General features: G+C 45.4%; 1 protein-coding gene and 1 non-coding gene across 3 annotated transcripts in view; both read right to left on the bottom strand.

The window, feature by feature from the left end:
* The window catches only part of PTPN1 (protein tyrosine phosphatase non-receptor type 1), a 67,348-nt gene extending 61,836 nt beyond the window's left edge, over positions 1 to 5,512 (bottom strand). The window contains exon 1 of one of the 2 annotated variants that reach the window (XM_069496123.1): positions 5,305 to 5,512. Coding sequence is in view for 1 of the 2 variants with exons in the window: in XM_069496122.1 (XP_069352223.1) it covers positions 5,305 to 5,367 (63 nt within the window). In the remaining variant the exon portion in view is untranslated. The remainder of the gene's footprint in view (positions 1 to 5,304) is intronic. The other variant, XM_069496122.1, reaches the window with a different exon arrangement.
* Positions 5,513 to 13,217: 7,705 nt separating this feature from the next.
* LOC138401316 (small Cajal body-specific RNA 11) lies at positions 13,218 to 13,345 on the bottom strand. The gene has a single exon (XR_011236475.1). It is a non-coding gene; the product is annotated as a small Cajal body-specific RNA 11 (non-coding RNA).
* Between the last annotated feature and the right edge of the window lie 431 nt (positions 13,346 to 13,776).

Below are 13,776 nucleotides of genomic sequence, written 5' to 3'. Positions count from 1 at the left end.
ATCTTTATAACGTCAGGCTAGCAAAGTGCTGACAACCAATTCAATCCCAACATTTGTTAGGCACCTACACCGTGCCAGGTGCAGAGGATTCCAAGATGAATGAGCAAGCTAGAACAGATGAACTCAGCAAGCTCGGGCGGCAGAGGAGACAGACCCAGGATATAAAGAGGCAGCTACAACGAAAGCAAGGCTTTAGAAAAGATACGTATCAGGTTGTATGGAAACACACAGGTGACAGAGCAAAACTCTAGTGCAAGGAGGCACACATTTGAGCTGGGAGGTGCAAGTTAGACTGACCGAGTGGGAGAAGCATCCTAGACAAAGTGCTGAGCAACGGTATAGGGGAAGGAAAGATGAGGATGAGTTTGGAAAATGCTGCCCCTTCTGACATGGCTAGAATAGAAGCCACATGGGAGGGGATGACTGACTTTTGGTTGCCATGTTAAGTAGGTGGACCTTACAGGTATTATGAAAGCATTAGAAGTTACACAGAGCAGTGACAGGCTCAGCTGTGGTTTTAGAACAATTACTCTAGTGATAATGTGAAGAATATACACGGTGCAGGAGAGGGCAATGTGGAGGGACTGCCGAAGGACCACATTAATAGGTAACCAGTTTCACTCATTTCCACAGTGTGAAACTAGAAACAGCTGCAGGCTTATAGGCAAAACGAGAACCTAGACCACTGGGGTGGTGGAAAAGATGCTGTGGTGACTCACCAACGAAATGTGGCAGAGGCAATCACAGACTACTCCAAGTCCCCAGCGTTTCTGAATCCTCAAAACGAGCACACCGAATGGCTGCTGCCAAACTACATCGTCTGGGAAACAAGTACCCAGCTAGAATTCCAATTTTCCTGAACACGGGCAATATAAAGGAACAAGCACAGCCTATGTGCCAGTATTTGTTACCAGGAACAAATCTGCATGAACACTGTAGAGAGGGAGGCCAAACTGCGCAAAATATGTATGGGCTCAGGTAGGCTTCAGGAAAAGAACCTGCAAGTAAAAGCACAGCATACAACAAAAATTGCAAAAAGGATCCTGCCATCTAAAAGATCAGAAAACAGACAACTTCCTTTAAAAAAGAAAAGAAAAAAAGGAAAGAAAGACAAAGAAAAGGCAGCTATTTTTAGCAGTTTATAGTTGAAAAACCTCCACAGTAAATTTCTTACTCATTTCTATCATGAAATTCAGTATACATTCAACAGGTATTTTTATAGGTTTTGAGGAGCTAGTCATGCTAAAATGCAAAATGTAGTAGGGAGGCCAGGATCCCAAGGGTAGATAACTTGCAGCTAAAAACCATTTGCATTCCCATTATCCCCCAGCTGACTTTTCGGAACCATCTGATATGGTTTGCTTACTTGCAAAAGCACCATAGTATTCCTATAAATATGCCAGTGAGGTCAAGTAATGATTGCAAAAAGTTCTTCCCTCCACTATTTCTACTTACGCTCCCAGTTAATTTAATATCAGTCCAGACAATTACAAAGGTCTTTACACCATTTCCAAAGTGCTGATCAGACAACTAAATTTAGTTCACTCAAACCAGGGCTAAACAAGAACATTTAGATCTAACAGGTCACTCAAGATGACTAGAACTTCCCAGTCTCTCCATGTCATTTCCGTTTGTCTCTTTTTTTTCAAGTGAAGTGAGTCATAGTGTATAGATCTTTCTCCTCTGCCCAAAAGAGTGTTTTTCCCCCCTCTGAAGAAAATGCTATTTAAAAAAAACATTATTGGGAAGTTTTGATATTCATCTTTTTGTAATACAAAAATATAAACTGTACATATGAGTAAGGAATTTCAGTGAACTATTGTTATAACATGGTTTTAAGCTAGTCAGGTATTAGATCATATTTCATAATGAAAATAGCTATAAAAAAACAAATATCAATTGGAAGAGTGGCCCGTTCTACAAAGCCTGCCTCTAACATGGAATAAATCTTGCCTTCAAGTCACGATCTACTGTTGCAGTCCCCTTTATCTGAAACAATCAAATCATTCACACTGAAGCGTGGTGAACAATGTCAGCGAATCAAAGAATTCGGAGATGAGAAAGAATCAAACACCTGACCCAAACCCTCTTAAACTACAGCATATCAGCTATTCTTTTCATTCATTCAAGCCCTCTCCCCTCTTGCTCTAGCTCAGTAAAACTAATCCCTTTTCCTTATCTGGGCTCTTTTCCCTCATTTGGACAGCCAGACCAACTCAAACATGAGGCTCACCAAGTATTAATTCTACTTTTTAAACTCGATGATTTTAGATCATTTAAATGCTAGAAAACAATGTTTAAAGCCATCCACATAGGCTAGCAAAGCTGACTTTTTATAGACCTAAATGTTTATTAGTATCTACACTATTTAATAGCATTAAAGATTAAAAATTAAAGATTATCAAATTGAGCTAGCATAGAATCTCAGCCTGAAACATTTGTTTTCTAAACTGCCACATTCCTCAGTACTCAAAAGTCCACTTCACCCTTTGTTCTTTTCCCAACTGTTTCCAAGTTCTTGCATCGTTTTGTTCTAATTAGAAAAGAAGTTAGAATGGTGAGGAATGACTACATTGCTCTGTTAAAACAAAGTGTTAAGCAAAAATTACATATTATTTTTCCAATTACAATAGACTAGGCAAGCTCAAAATATGACAGATTCACACCTGTAATCTCAGCACTTTGGAAGGCTGTGGCAGGAGAATCACCTGAGGCCAGGAGTTTGAGATCAGCCTGGACAACATACTAAGACCCTATCTCTACAAAAAATAGACAAATTAGCCAGGCATGGTGGCCCACCTGTGATCCCAGCTACTCAAGAGGCTGAGGCAGAGGGATCACTTGGGCCCAGCAGTTTGAGGTTTCAGTGAGCTATGTTAGTGCCACTGCACTCCAGCCTGGGCAACAAAGAAGACCTCATCTCAAAAACAAACAAAAGAAAACAAAAATATAACTTTGCATAATGCTGCCCTCCTTTTGACATGCTATAAAATATTAATTTTTTTAAACATTCCAATTTAAATTTTTTTTTTACATATTTCTTTGAATCCTTGAAAAACAATGGTTTTGGTAAACTGATACATCTTGGAAAATTAGCCACTTTAGACTCACTCAAGGTCATTTGAATGCTACATTTCTAAAAATGCCACAGTTGTATGACAAAGGGTCTTTTTTAAACTGAAAAAGGTAAAGAGCTTCTGATTTCAATTTTAGAAAAGAAAAATATCTGCATGGCAGAGTTTAGAAAAACCCACAGTGACAATTCAAAAGAAACCACCTCCAGGAATGTGACAATCCATTCAGAAGCTGGGGAAATTTCAACATCTTGACTAACTTGTAGGGTTTAAATGTGGTAGAGAAACTTAAGAACAATGAGGGAAATTAATTGAAGACCAACAAGCTCCATGCTAGTAGCATGCTTAACAGAGTTTTAACAACAACACCTGAGTGACAAGTAAGGCCACTCTGGCACAGAACTGTAAGAAATCAAATTCAACCAAGAACATACTTATAATATAAATTTCCTGTTGCCAACTTAGACAGTTACAACATAAAAGATTTTCCCCCAATGCCTCCACTTCTGATGTGGTATATCATATCAACTCCACCACTTCAGACCAACAATTTTCATTTAAAGCCACTTTAGACTCTAATGCATTAAATCTGATGTAGAAAATTTATCTACACATCCCCAAAATCACTGGTGAATTCATTCAATTACTTCACAGAGATTAGACATGGAATACAAATTTTATATATTGATCAATCACACTTATACAGATTACAGTGGTTATAAATATTAGTCTACCGGAAGCTAACATACATTACAGTCCAAATAAAAAGAATCTCATCAAATAATAAGTTTAATGCAAATCCACATGAAATCAAGGCTCCCCAAAAAAGGCTTCTGTTAGTCAAGCATACCAAAGAACTGCTTAAAGCTTTTTTCTTTTTTAAGCTGAGTTCAAAATAGATTTTAATACTACAGCTGATGGATCTCACAATTTGCCTTTTCAGTCTATAAGCTGAAAGCAGAATAAACCGCCTTCTCCCTTTACACAAGCAACAAAATCTCTCTATTCTGTACATTGCTTATTTAAGATACCGAGCAAGTGTGGTTTGGTTAATTCTCACAACCCCCGCAATGACATTTAATCAAGAGTATACATTTTCTTTAGAGGATTCAGCTGCTTGTGAAAGAAGACCTCTTCGTGTTTTTAATGTTTTACAGATATGTGAGAAACCCTATCTTCCTAACTTTTTATCCATGAACCTCCATAACCCACAAGTAGATGAGGACTGGAAGACAAAGATTATCTCAGCCATGACCAAAGAATGAGATGCTCAATGAGGAAAGATGCTATTTCAGAGAGGATGAAAACATTAACCCTCCCTATTCCCTGCCTGAAAGGGTAATGTTTTGGCCTCAGTGGATGGGTACCGCAGACCTTCTGGCTGGAAGGCTCTTTAACCCCAAATACTCTCGGCTTTCCGCTCCTCCTCGTTCAGCTCACACAGCAGATTTCTTTTCCTCTGACAGACCTTCCTTCATCCCTTTCTTTAAGGTAGCCGGCCTTCCCTGCATCACCCTCTACCCCGTTAGGATGTTGTTCTCTTCACAGCACTTGTCACCCTCGGAAATTATTTGCTTCTGTGTTTGAATGCCTTATTCGATTCCAAGCTCCACTAAGGATAGGGTCTCGCCTGTCCTGTTTAACAAACACTATCTCCAGTGCCTAAGCAGTGCCTAGCACGGAATAGGCACGTCAGTTCATATCCAATAAATGAATGAACGGGAAGGGGGAAGGGGACCGTCATCCTTGAGACTCAACACATGCTGAGACTAGGGCAAAGGAAATGTGAAGGAGGGAGGGAGGAGTAACCTTTTCCCCCAGGGAGACAAAGGAAGAGAGTCTGAGGTGGTCCAGTCCAGAAAAGGAAGTAGCGGGGGGTGTTAAATCAACCCCTGGGGACAAAGAGTGGGTAGGCAGGGGGGCGGGGTCGAGGTGCGAGGGATTCACGCTGAAAGTATAGATGGGCGGCCCCCACGCTTGAAAGGCCACCGGGCTGGACGATATGAGGTAGGTGGGGGATCGAAAGGGACTGCGAGGGCCGGGCGAGACGCAGGCCCACCCAGGGACAAAGAAAGTGGGGGGCGGCCTGTGCCGCTGTGCAATCTAATCCTCAAGCAGTGGGGCCGAGGCGGAGGGCGGGACCCAGAGGGAGAATGGGGCTTGGGGGTCTAAGGAGAAGGTTCACGCGGCCTAAGTGAACTGCCCGCTGCGCTCCGGGGCGCTCCCGCACCTGGTAAATGGCCGCCCAGTTCCCGGCCTTGTCGATCTGCTCGAACTCCTTTTCCATCTCCATGACGGGCCAGGGCGGCTGCTGCGCCTCCTCCTCGGCCCACTGCGCCGTCTGCCGCTCCAGGCCGCGTCGTGCTCTCAGACCCGAGGCCCGCTGCAAGCCTCGACTGCCGCCGCTACCGCCGCCCTAGCCGCCGCTGCTTCTTCATGTCAACCCGGCAGCCGGAAGTACGCACCGCGCCTGCCGCAAGCTCCGCCCCTGGAGAGGGATAACCAATCAGCGCTCGAGAATGTCAGCAAGCACTTCCGCGGGGTGGAGCCGGGGGAGGTGCTAGGGGAAGTGGCCTCAGCACCGCGAGAGGTCTGGTAGCGCGCGCTCGCTCCTCCCCTCCGGGGCTTCGGGCTCGGGCGTGGCGCGCGCCCGTTGCCTAGGCGACTCCCGACAGCCCCGCCCACGGCGCGTGGGCTTACTAGGCCCGGGCAGGTCTGGGCATCTAGACTCTACTAGCCGGTTGAGGCGGAGTGAATGACCTTGACGTAGTCCTGCATCTTTTTTGCCGCGCCAGGGCGGGGGGCTCAGCGCTCCAAGCTGGAGTAGGGGCGAAGGGCAGCGTCCCCCACGCTTCCTGCCTCCTGGCTCAGGCCAGATATCCGCCCTTTTTTCACGAAACTTAGGAAAGCTTCATGATTCACCAGGCTACTGAGGAAGGCCCACTACTCTCTAATGCAGCGGTCCCCAACCTTGTTGGCACCAGGGACCGTTTTCATGGAAGATAATTTTTCCGGGGGCGGGGGGTGGGATGATTTCGGATGATTCAAGCGCATTATTACATTTATTGTGTACTTTGTTTCTATTATTGTTACATTGTAATATATAATGAAATAATTATACAACTCACCATTGGTTGGGGACCCCTTCTGTAAGGGTTGCGTCTCTGTAGGAAACTTCTGTTTGGGTGCTAAGGGAAGTACTGGTGTGATTTTCAATATTTCACAAGGTATCAAGGAAATCCTGCTCACACTGAACTAAGTGGAGCACAAATTCTGTTGTGCATTATGTTAAATAAAAATCACAGGAGGCCATCGTTTTGGACTAAGCTCCTGCCCCAGGCCCCAACAGACCAGACTAAAAATCAAAATGGAGTCACTCATGCAAAAGTTCCACAGCACTAACGACCTTTCAAGAAATCAGGAGAGAGAGATAAACAGCCTGATTACCTAAACAGGCCAGTTTCAGTTGGCATGGTAATGAAGTTCCCACTGCTTGTCAACAAAAAGTAACCTGAAGTAACCTGATGTTAACCAATCCGTTATTTCCCTATTGTTCTGTTTCCCTCTTCCTGCCTTACTAGGAAAGTAAATTTGAAATGACCAATCTACTTTTTGTTCTTTGTTTCTGCTTTCCTTGGCCCTTCTCTGTCTATAAAACCAAACTTCTCTGCTCATTGGAACGCTCATTCTAGTTTATGGAATGAAATCTTGCCCAATTCTAGAATCACAAATAAAACCAATTAAGATCTTTAAATTTGTTATGATTTTGTCTTTTGACGATTAACAATCACCTGGGAAGTGTGTTGAAGAATGCAGGTTCCTGGGCCCACCTCCAAAAGAGTCAGATACCTCTGGTCTGGGTGTGAGGTCCAGGATCTGCATTTTCACCAATTCCAGCTAATTCTCACACCTGTGGTCCTTGAAGCACACATGAAAAGGGCTGGTCAGGTTGCTTTCCTGGGAGCTCTAATTTAAACCATCCCCATCTGGGCCTGGCACTTTAAATGGAAATTGTGAACGCCATGGGGTCAGAGAACCTAGAGGACAGAATCATCTCTGTTCCCTGTTACCATTGCAAGCCTGCCCAGAGCAGCTGCCTGGTGCTATCAGTTGAATTCCAGCTCATTCCTTGAGAGCTTGTGGCAGCACTGTGCCTGGTATTCCAAGTACACATTCTCATTTAATCACCACAACAACCCTCCAATACAGGCACCATTGCTCCCATTTTATAGACAAGGAGACTGAGGTACAGAGAGGCAAAATCATTTGTCTAGCGTAGCATTGCACATTGGTATGGAAACCCGAATTCTAACCTGATCTCCAGAGGAGTGCTTGCTTTGGAGCCAGTCTTCATGGGTCCAAATTCCAGATCTACTAAATACTAGCAGTGCAACTTTGGGGAAATTACCATTAATCTCTGGGCCTCTGTGCTCTTCTTTGTAAAATGGAAATAATAAAAGTGTCCACCTCAGAGAGGTGGTGTGAAGACAGAGTACACATCATGGTCTTAGTATAGTGGGTGGCCCATTAAATGTTAACTGTCACTACTACATACCTTTAAATACCTAATGGGGAGGTAAATGAATTCTTATTGAATATATGTAGTTGGTTTGATAGGCCATGTCTTTAGAAACTGAGTGTTCCATCAGGGGAAAATTAACAAAAGATGCCCATTCTGGTGAAAAGTTTGGGAGCCCCACTGGGAAGCTGCCTAATTTAAGTCTTCACTCATTTAAGTGACTCTCCAGACTCACATGTTCCTCCCATCCTTATACTGTTTGAGTTACAGTTTGTCTGGAACTCACAGTCCTGAGAGCTCCTTGGAACAGAAAACAGGGCTGGTTCATTCCTATCCCTGTACACCAAGCTAAGTAAATAAATCGAATGCCCATCTTGAACCCAAGTGGCCCTTATGCCTACAAGGGGGTGCCACCCAGTGACTGAAGCAGCCTTTGAATGGGGCCAAAGCTATGCACAAGGTCTTGGTCGGGGAGAGGGGAGTTGGGGACAGGGTCCAAGTTTGGCCTGTTCAGTGGCTGTCCTAGTGTCCTAGGGCTGCTGGAAGAAATTGCCACAAATTTAGTGGCTTAAAATAACCAAAATTGATTCTCTCCGAGGTCTTGAGGCTGAGAGTCAGAAGTCCTGCGCTGACAGGGCCATGCTCCCTCTGAAGTCTCCTGGGGAGAATCCTTCCTCAACCCTTCCAGCTTCTGCTAGCTCTGTCCTTCCTTGGCTTGTGGCAGCGTCACTCCAATCTCTGCCTCCGTCTTTACAGGGCTTCATTCTCTGTGCTTCCTCTTCTGTCTGTCTAATCTCTCTCTGCCTCTTCTTACAAGGGCACCTGTCGCTGGATTTAGGGCCCACCCTAATCTGGAATGATCTGTCAGTTCCAGGTAATGCAGATGATCTCATCTTGAAATCCTTAAATTAATGACATGTGCAAAGACCCTTTTTCCAAATAACGTCACATTCTTGGGTACTGGGACTTGGATATATCTGTCACTACTGTGGCAGAGGGTGAAACCTCATCCCAAATACTGATTCTGAATGAAACCCCTAATTTCAGGTACTACCTACTTTGCCCCTATATCCATTCTTCACATAGTAGCAGCCAGAGAGAGCTTTTAATATTTGGATCATGAAACCCTCTTATGCAAAACCCTCCACTAGCTTCCCATTCTACTTAGAATAAAACCCAAATAATGCCTAACCCTGGCCCACAAGGCCCATGTGACCTGGCCCCTGCCCACCTCCCAACCTCTCTCCCCCTTGCTTTCTTCACTGCAGTCTCCTAGCCATCCCCTAATACACTGAGCTAGTTCCCACCTCAGGACCTTTGCACCAGCTGCTCCTTCTGCCTGGATCACGCTTCTCACACATCTTCTCATCTTTCAGGTCTCAGGTCAAGTGTCACCTTCCCAGACAGGTCTTCCCTGGCCACTCTCCCTAAAATAATCCCCACTCTTTACCACAAACCTTGTTTATTTGCATCTTAGCACTCATCTCTGACTTGGTTTTGTTTTTTGCTGGCTTGTTTCCTTCTCCTGGCCCCACTCTCATGTTCTCTGAGCGCCTGATACTTGGTCGGGAGAGGAAATCCAGGTGCCGGAGAGCCTCTGAGGCTCAGCATTGATCTGCAAAGCTCTGGTGTGTCTCTGCCAAGGCCTGGCCTAGAACCGGCCACACCCTGGGGTCCCTCAGCGATGTGCAGGGGGTGATTGGGAATCTTTAGTGATGACTGGTTAGAAAATAAACAAATGACTGTGTGTCATGATGGCTAAAACCTTTTCCTGGCAGGCATGCCTGAAGCGTGGTCTCGCGCAGCCTCTTCCTCTGGCCTTTCCTTCATGGATTTAGATAATGGAGGAAATCAGCGCTACAAATCAATGACCCATTAAACTTTTTTAAATGTCCTAAGAGTTGTCAGTGGGGAAGGACAGCTGTTTACTAAGCCTCCAGCAGATCACTGACTCCTGACTTAGTGATGTCGGCAGTTTCCTGTGCAAAAGGGAGACAGCACAGTTCTAACAGCCTGCGACTCAGAATGAGCCCACACTGGGTCTCTCATGAAATGTCACTTCCTCAGAGAGGCCCCTTCTGACCACTCCTAATAAACTGTGCCCTCTTACTCTATCCCTTTTCCTTCTTGGCACTTACCAGGCATTTATGACTTATTTTTTTCCAGTGTTACCATGTGGTATTTATGTTCTATATTTGTTTTATGTGTTTATCATCTGTCTCTGCCACTAAACATAAACTTCATGAAGAAAAGAGACTTAGCCAATTTGGTTCAATGCTTTCTTCCTTGAGCTGCAGGCATCCCCAGGAAAGCCCACCAGTCCCTGGGAGTTTCCAGAAACCGAGATGACAGGGCTTCTCTCCACCTCATAGACTCAGAGCTCGAGAGTCCTCAGGGTCATTCAGCTCCCTCCAGCTCCCTCCAGCTCCCTCCATGGGGACATTCATCCGGGCACCAAGGTAGCCCTCCCCTCTGCAATTCACACGTACTCACCTGAGAGAGTTTGGGCACCTTTGACTTGTTGGCTGAAAGCACTAGAAACTGTATGCACAGAGCTTCAACCTTCAGCCACAAACTGTGCTAGCTAACAGTGTTACCTTGAATTTTATATTTCCCAATAGCCCTGCAAGCCTGGTGTTATCCTATTTGAATAACACCAAATTTGAGAACATAACTGCTCAGGGAGGTTAAAGAGGTAAAATCAATGAACACCCAAGTACAAAATGCTGGATGGTAGAGCATCGTGGTACGTTAGGAGCTTCTAAATTCTGGGTCTGCTACTCACTAGCTTTTAGGCCTGGAGCAAGTTGCTTAACCTCCTGGTGTCAGCCTGGATACTTTCCAGTGGGAAAAACCCAAATGAAAGTGGCTTTTGCAAAACGGGGAATTTACTGGCTCATGAAACGAGGAAGTCCAAAGAAGGCTTGCTTCAGGCACAGTCAGATCCAGCACCTCAAGCAATGTCATTGTGACTCTGTCTTTTCCCAGCTCTCTTACCTTTCTCCCCATGTGCTGGCTTCACTCTCAGGCAGGCTCTCCTCCAGAGGGAACCAGGATGGCCCCAGCAACTCCAGGCTCATGGCCTGCCAGCTCCGCAATTCCAGTGGAAAGAGCTTCTTTCCTTGCTGGGCCCAGCACAAGTTCTGGCCTTGAGTCTCACTGGTCCAGCTGAGGCTTACGTGTCGTCTCTAAGCCAGTCTGTCCGGGGAAATTTTGACAAAGGTAGAAACCGAGGCTCAGAGTGGTTAATTACTTAACCAAGGTCACATAGCTAGTGAGTAGTCAAGTGGGACTTAGGCACAGGTGGTCTGGTTTCAGCATCTGTGTTCTCAGCCATGATGCTGTGCAGTCTCTCTGAGAACTTCCATGAGCTCTAAAAACAATAAAAATGAGGATAACTTTAATAATAGTGATGATTGGTACTTAACACCACCACTGTGAAGCCTTATCCTATTATGATCCCCTTTGAACTGTGGCACAGAGAGGTTAAACAACTTGCCTGCAGTGACACAGGTAAGAAATGGTGGAGCCAGGATGTGAACCCAGTTTAGCTCTACATGCTGCTTCCAGGTCTGAAATGTTACTAATATAAGAGTTCTGCACCCTTTCAGAACTTACAGGAAGGTTAGCAGCCTAGAATCTCCTTACTCAAGTCTTCACTGGGCTCTTCCCCATTTTTATCAAGATTCTGCCACCCGGAAAACATTTCCAACTTTACTCCAAGCCTTTAAAAATAAAACAAAAATAAATACAGCAATATAATCCCAAGCTGCCTGTCAAGTAAGAGCAACATCGCTGGTGGGAGGAGGAGGCATTTAGGGGAACTGGAGCGATTACATATGTTCTGAGAAAGAAGGGTCAGAGGCATGGGGGAAAGTTCGAGGAGGGAAGTTGGGCCCAAGGATGGAAACCAAAGCCAGCTCCATGCTTTCAGCAAAGAAGGGGTTTGAGGAGGGTTTCTAGGGGCTTCTGCAACATCCTCCATCCTCCGGTTGGAGCTGCGGGGACACTTGCATAGCACATACAGTGGTTCTGGGTGTGGACTCTGGAATCTGGCCGGCTTGGGCTCTTGTGCCTTGGACAAGCTCCTTACCATCTCTGATCCTTGGTTTTCCACCTTTTATGTAAGGTAAACGATGTGATAATTAAATGAGATAGTGTGGGTAAAGCACTCAGCCTGGTCTCTAGCTCAAGGCAAGGACTCAATAAATGTGGCTGTTGTTATTATAATTGTGTAGGTTGCTGAGTGGAAAAACCAGGCTGTCGCCAGATGTTTTCATAGTATATGTTGCAACCTGCTATTTTACATCTCTATTTTTTTGTCCTGCTGCTGAAGGTGAGCAGGGCCAGCTTCGTCGGTGTGTGTGCAAGCCGTGCAACTGCGCAGGGCCACATGCTCAGAAGGGGCCCACACTTGGTTTGTTCTGCTGTCATTGTCTTGAAATTCTTTATAATTTTTGAACAAGGAGTCCTGCATATTCATTTTGCATTATGCCTCAAAAATTATGTAACCAGTCCTGGAGGTGAGATCTAGATTTTTCAAATTCTTGAAGAGGGTTCGAAGCAGTTTCTGTCTTTGAAGGTGGAAATGGTCTTCCCCCTTTATTCTGGGAGAAACCACTGCTCTTGGGGGAAGTCATAAAACAGTGACATTATCCAGATGCACATGTTAAGTTGTTTACTATTGTTTAATAATAGTAATGACAACAGCACATGTAGTAGACATTAACTGAGGGCCAGGCTCTGCGCTAAGCCAACACTTTACCTTTATCGTCTCTTTAGATCTGTGCAGTAACCCAGGGACTGTCATTAACCTCATTTCACAGATGACAACGAAACTGAGGCCTGGAGCATCCACCATGGCACAGCAGCATCAGAGTCCTATACGTAACTTGGGCAAAGCTGTAGCAGGACTGTAGCCTTTTAGAGAAGAGGAATTAATTTCTAAGCTTAGATTTAGCTAGAACTGTTCCTGGAATCCTTGGGAGAGATGTGTGTCTTTTTGATCAAGTACTTGCCCCAGTGGTTCCTGTATCTGAAGGTAGAAAGACTTCTGTTTGAGACTCGACCATGCAGACAGGGCTGGCCTGAATTTTTCTTCTCCTTGTGCCAGAGGGAAGCCTGCAGAGAGGACTCCCATTTGGGGTGGCTGAATGACGGCCTCACCCAGGCCACAGGGAAGGGAGCTGGAGGGGGCACCACGTTGGGGAGGGAGCTTTCCCCAAAGGATACGGATATCTCTGCTGGCATATCCTGGGGTAGGCGAGGAAGCCAGACTCACTGTGGGAAGTGGAGGGAGGAAGGCTTTTGCTTTATCTGGGGCTAAGAGGAGGAAGAGGGGGTCCTAAATTCTAGAGAGGAAGGCAGGCTGGCTCCCATGACATGGTGGCACGCTAGAGAGAACCAGCAGTGGGGAAGAATGAAGCAGGTCCGTGGGCTCCAGGAGCTGTTTATTTACAATTTCATTTCACCTTTTCCTTTTCTGCATTGTAATTCCCACCTGTTATCCCTAAGCCTTCAGTAACATTTTGTTCACTGCTATGGGCTCATTTTGGCTGTTGGGTCAGATACTAATTGTGCCCAGTATCCATTCTCATCTTCTCTTATTAAATTTTTTATCTTAAATTGTCCTCTCGTGCCTTTATGAGCCATCCCTATTCTTAGGACAGCCCTCCTGAACTGAGCGGGAGACTGCTGTGTGTCCTGCCACTCTATCCTCTTCTTTCACGGAAGGAGGATTGAGGCTGGGCATGCACCTGCCCAGCTAATGACTACATTTCCCAGCTTCCCTTGCAACTAGATATGCCATGTGACTATATTCTGACCAATAGGATGTGAGTGGAAGAGATGGGGTCCACTTCTAAATCATGCCCTTAAAGGCTGGGTACAGGGGACAGTGTCTTTCACCTTTTCTTCCATCCTACTTCCTGGAATGTGACATAGTGGGCACCAACTTGAGCTGTGCAGATAAGGGCAACATGGTAGAAACGAAAGAGAACATGATAGAAGGAGCCTGAGACCCCAACCCCATCAGCCCCAGACTGTCACACGCACATTGACACATGATAGACACACAAAAGGGCTGATACTCAGCTGATGTGAGCAGCTGCTGTCATCCTGGCTACTTACGGGCAGCATTCTGATTGGTTAAAAATAAACTTCTGCTTTGTTTAAGCCACTGTT

The sequence above is a fragment of the Eulemur rufifrons genome, chromosome 20 (assembly GCF_041146395.1).
Source record: "Eulemur rufifrons isolate Redbay chromosome 20, OSU_ERuf_1, whole genome shotgun sequence".
NCBI lineage: Eukaryota > Metazoa > Chordata > Mammalia > Primates > Lemuridae > Eulemur > Eulemur rufifrons.
Note: the sequence above shows the minus strand (reverse complement) of the source record. Positions and strands in the feature narration are given on the sequence as shown.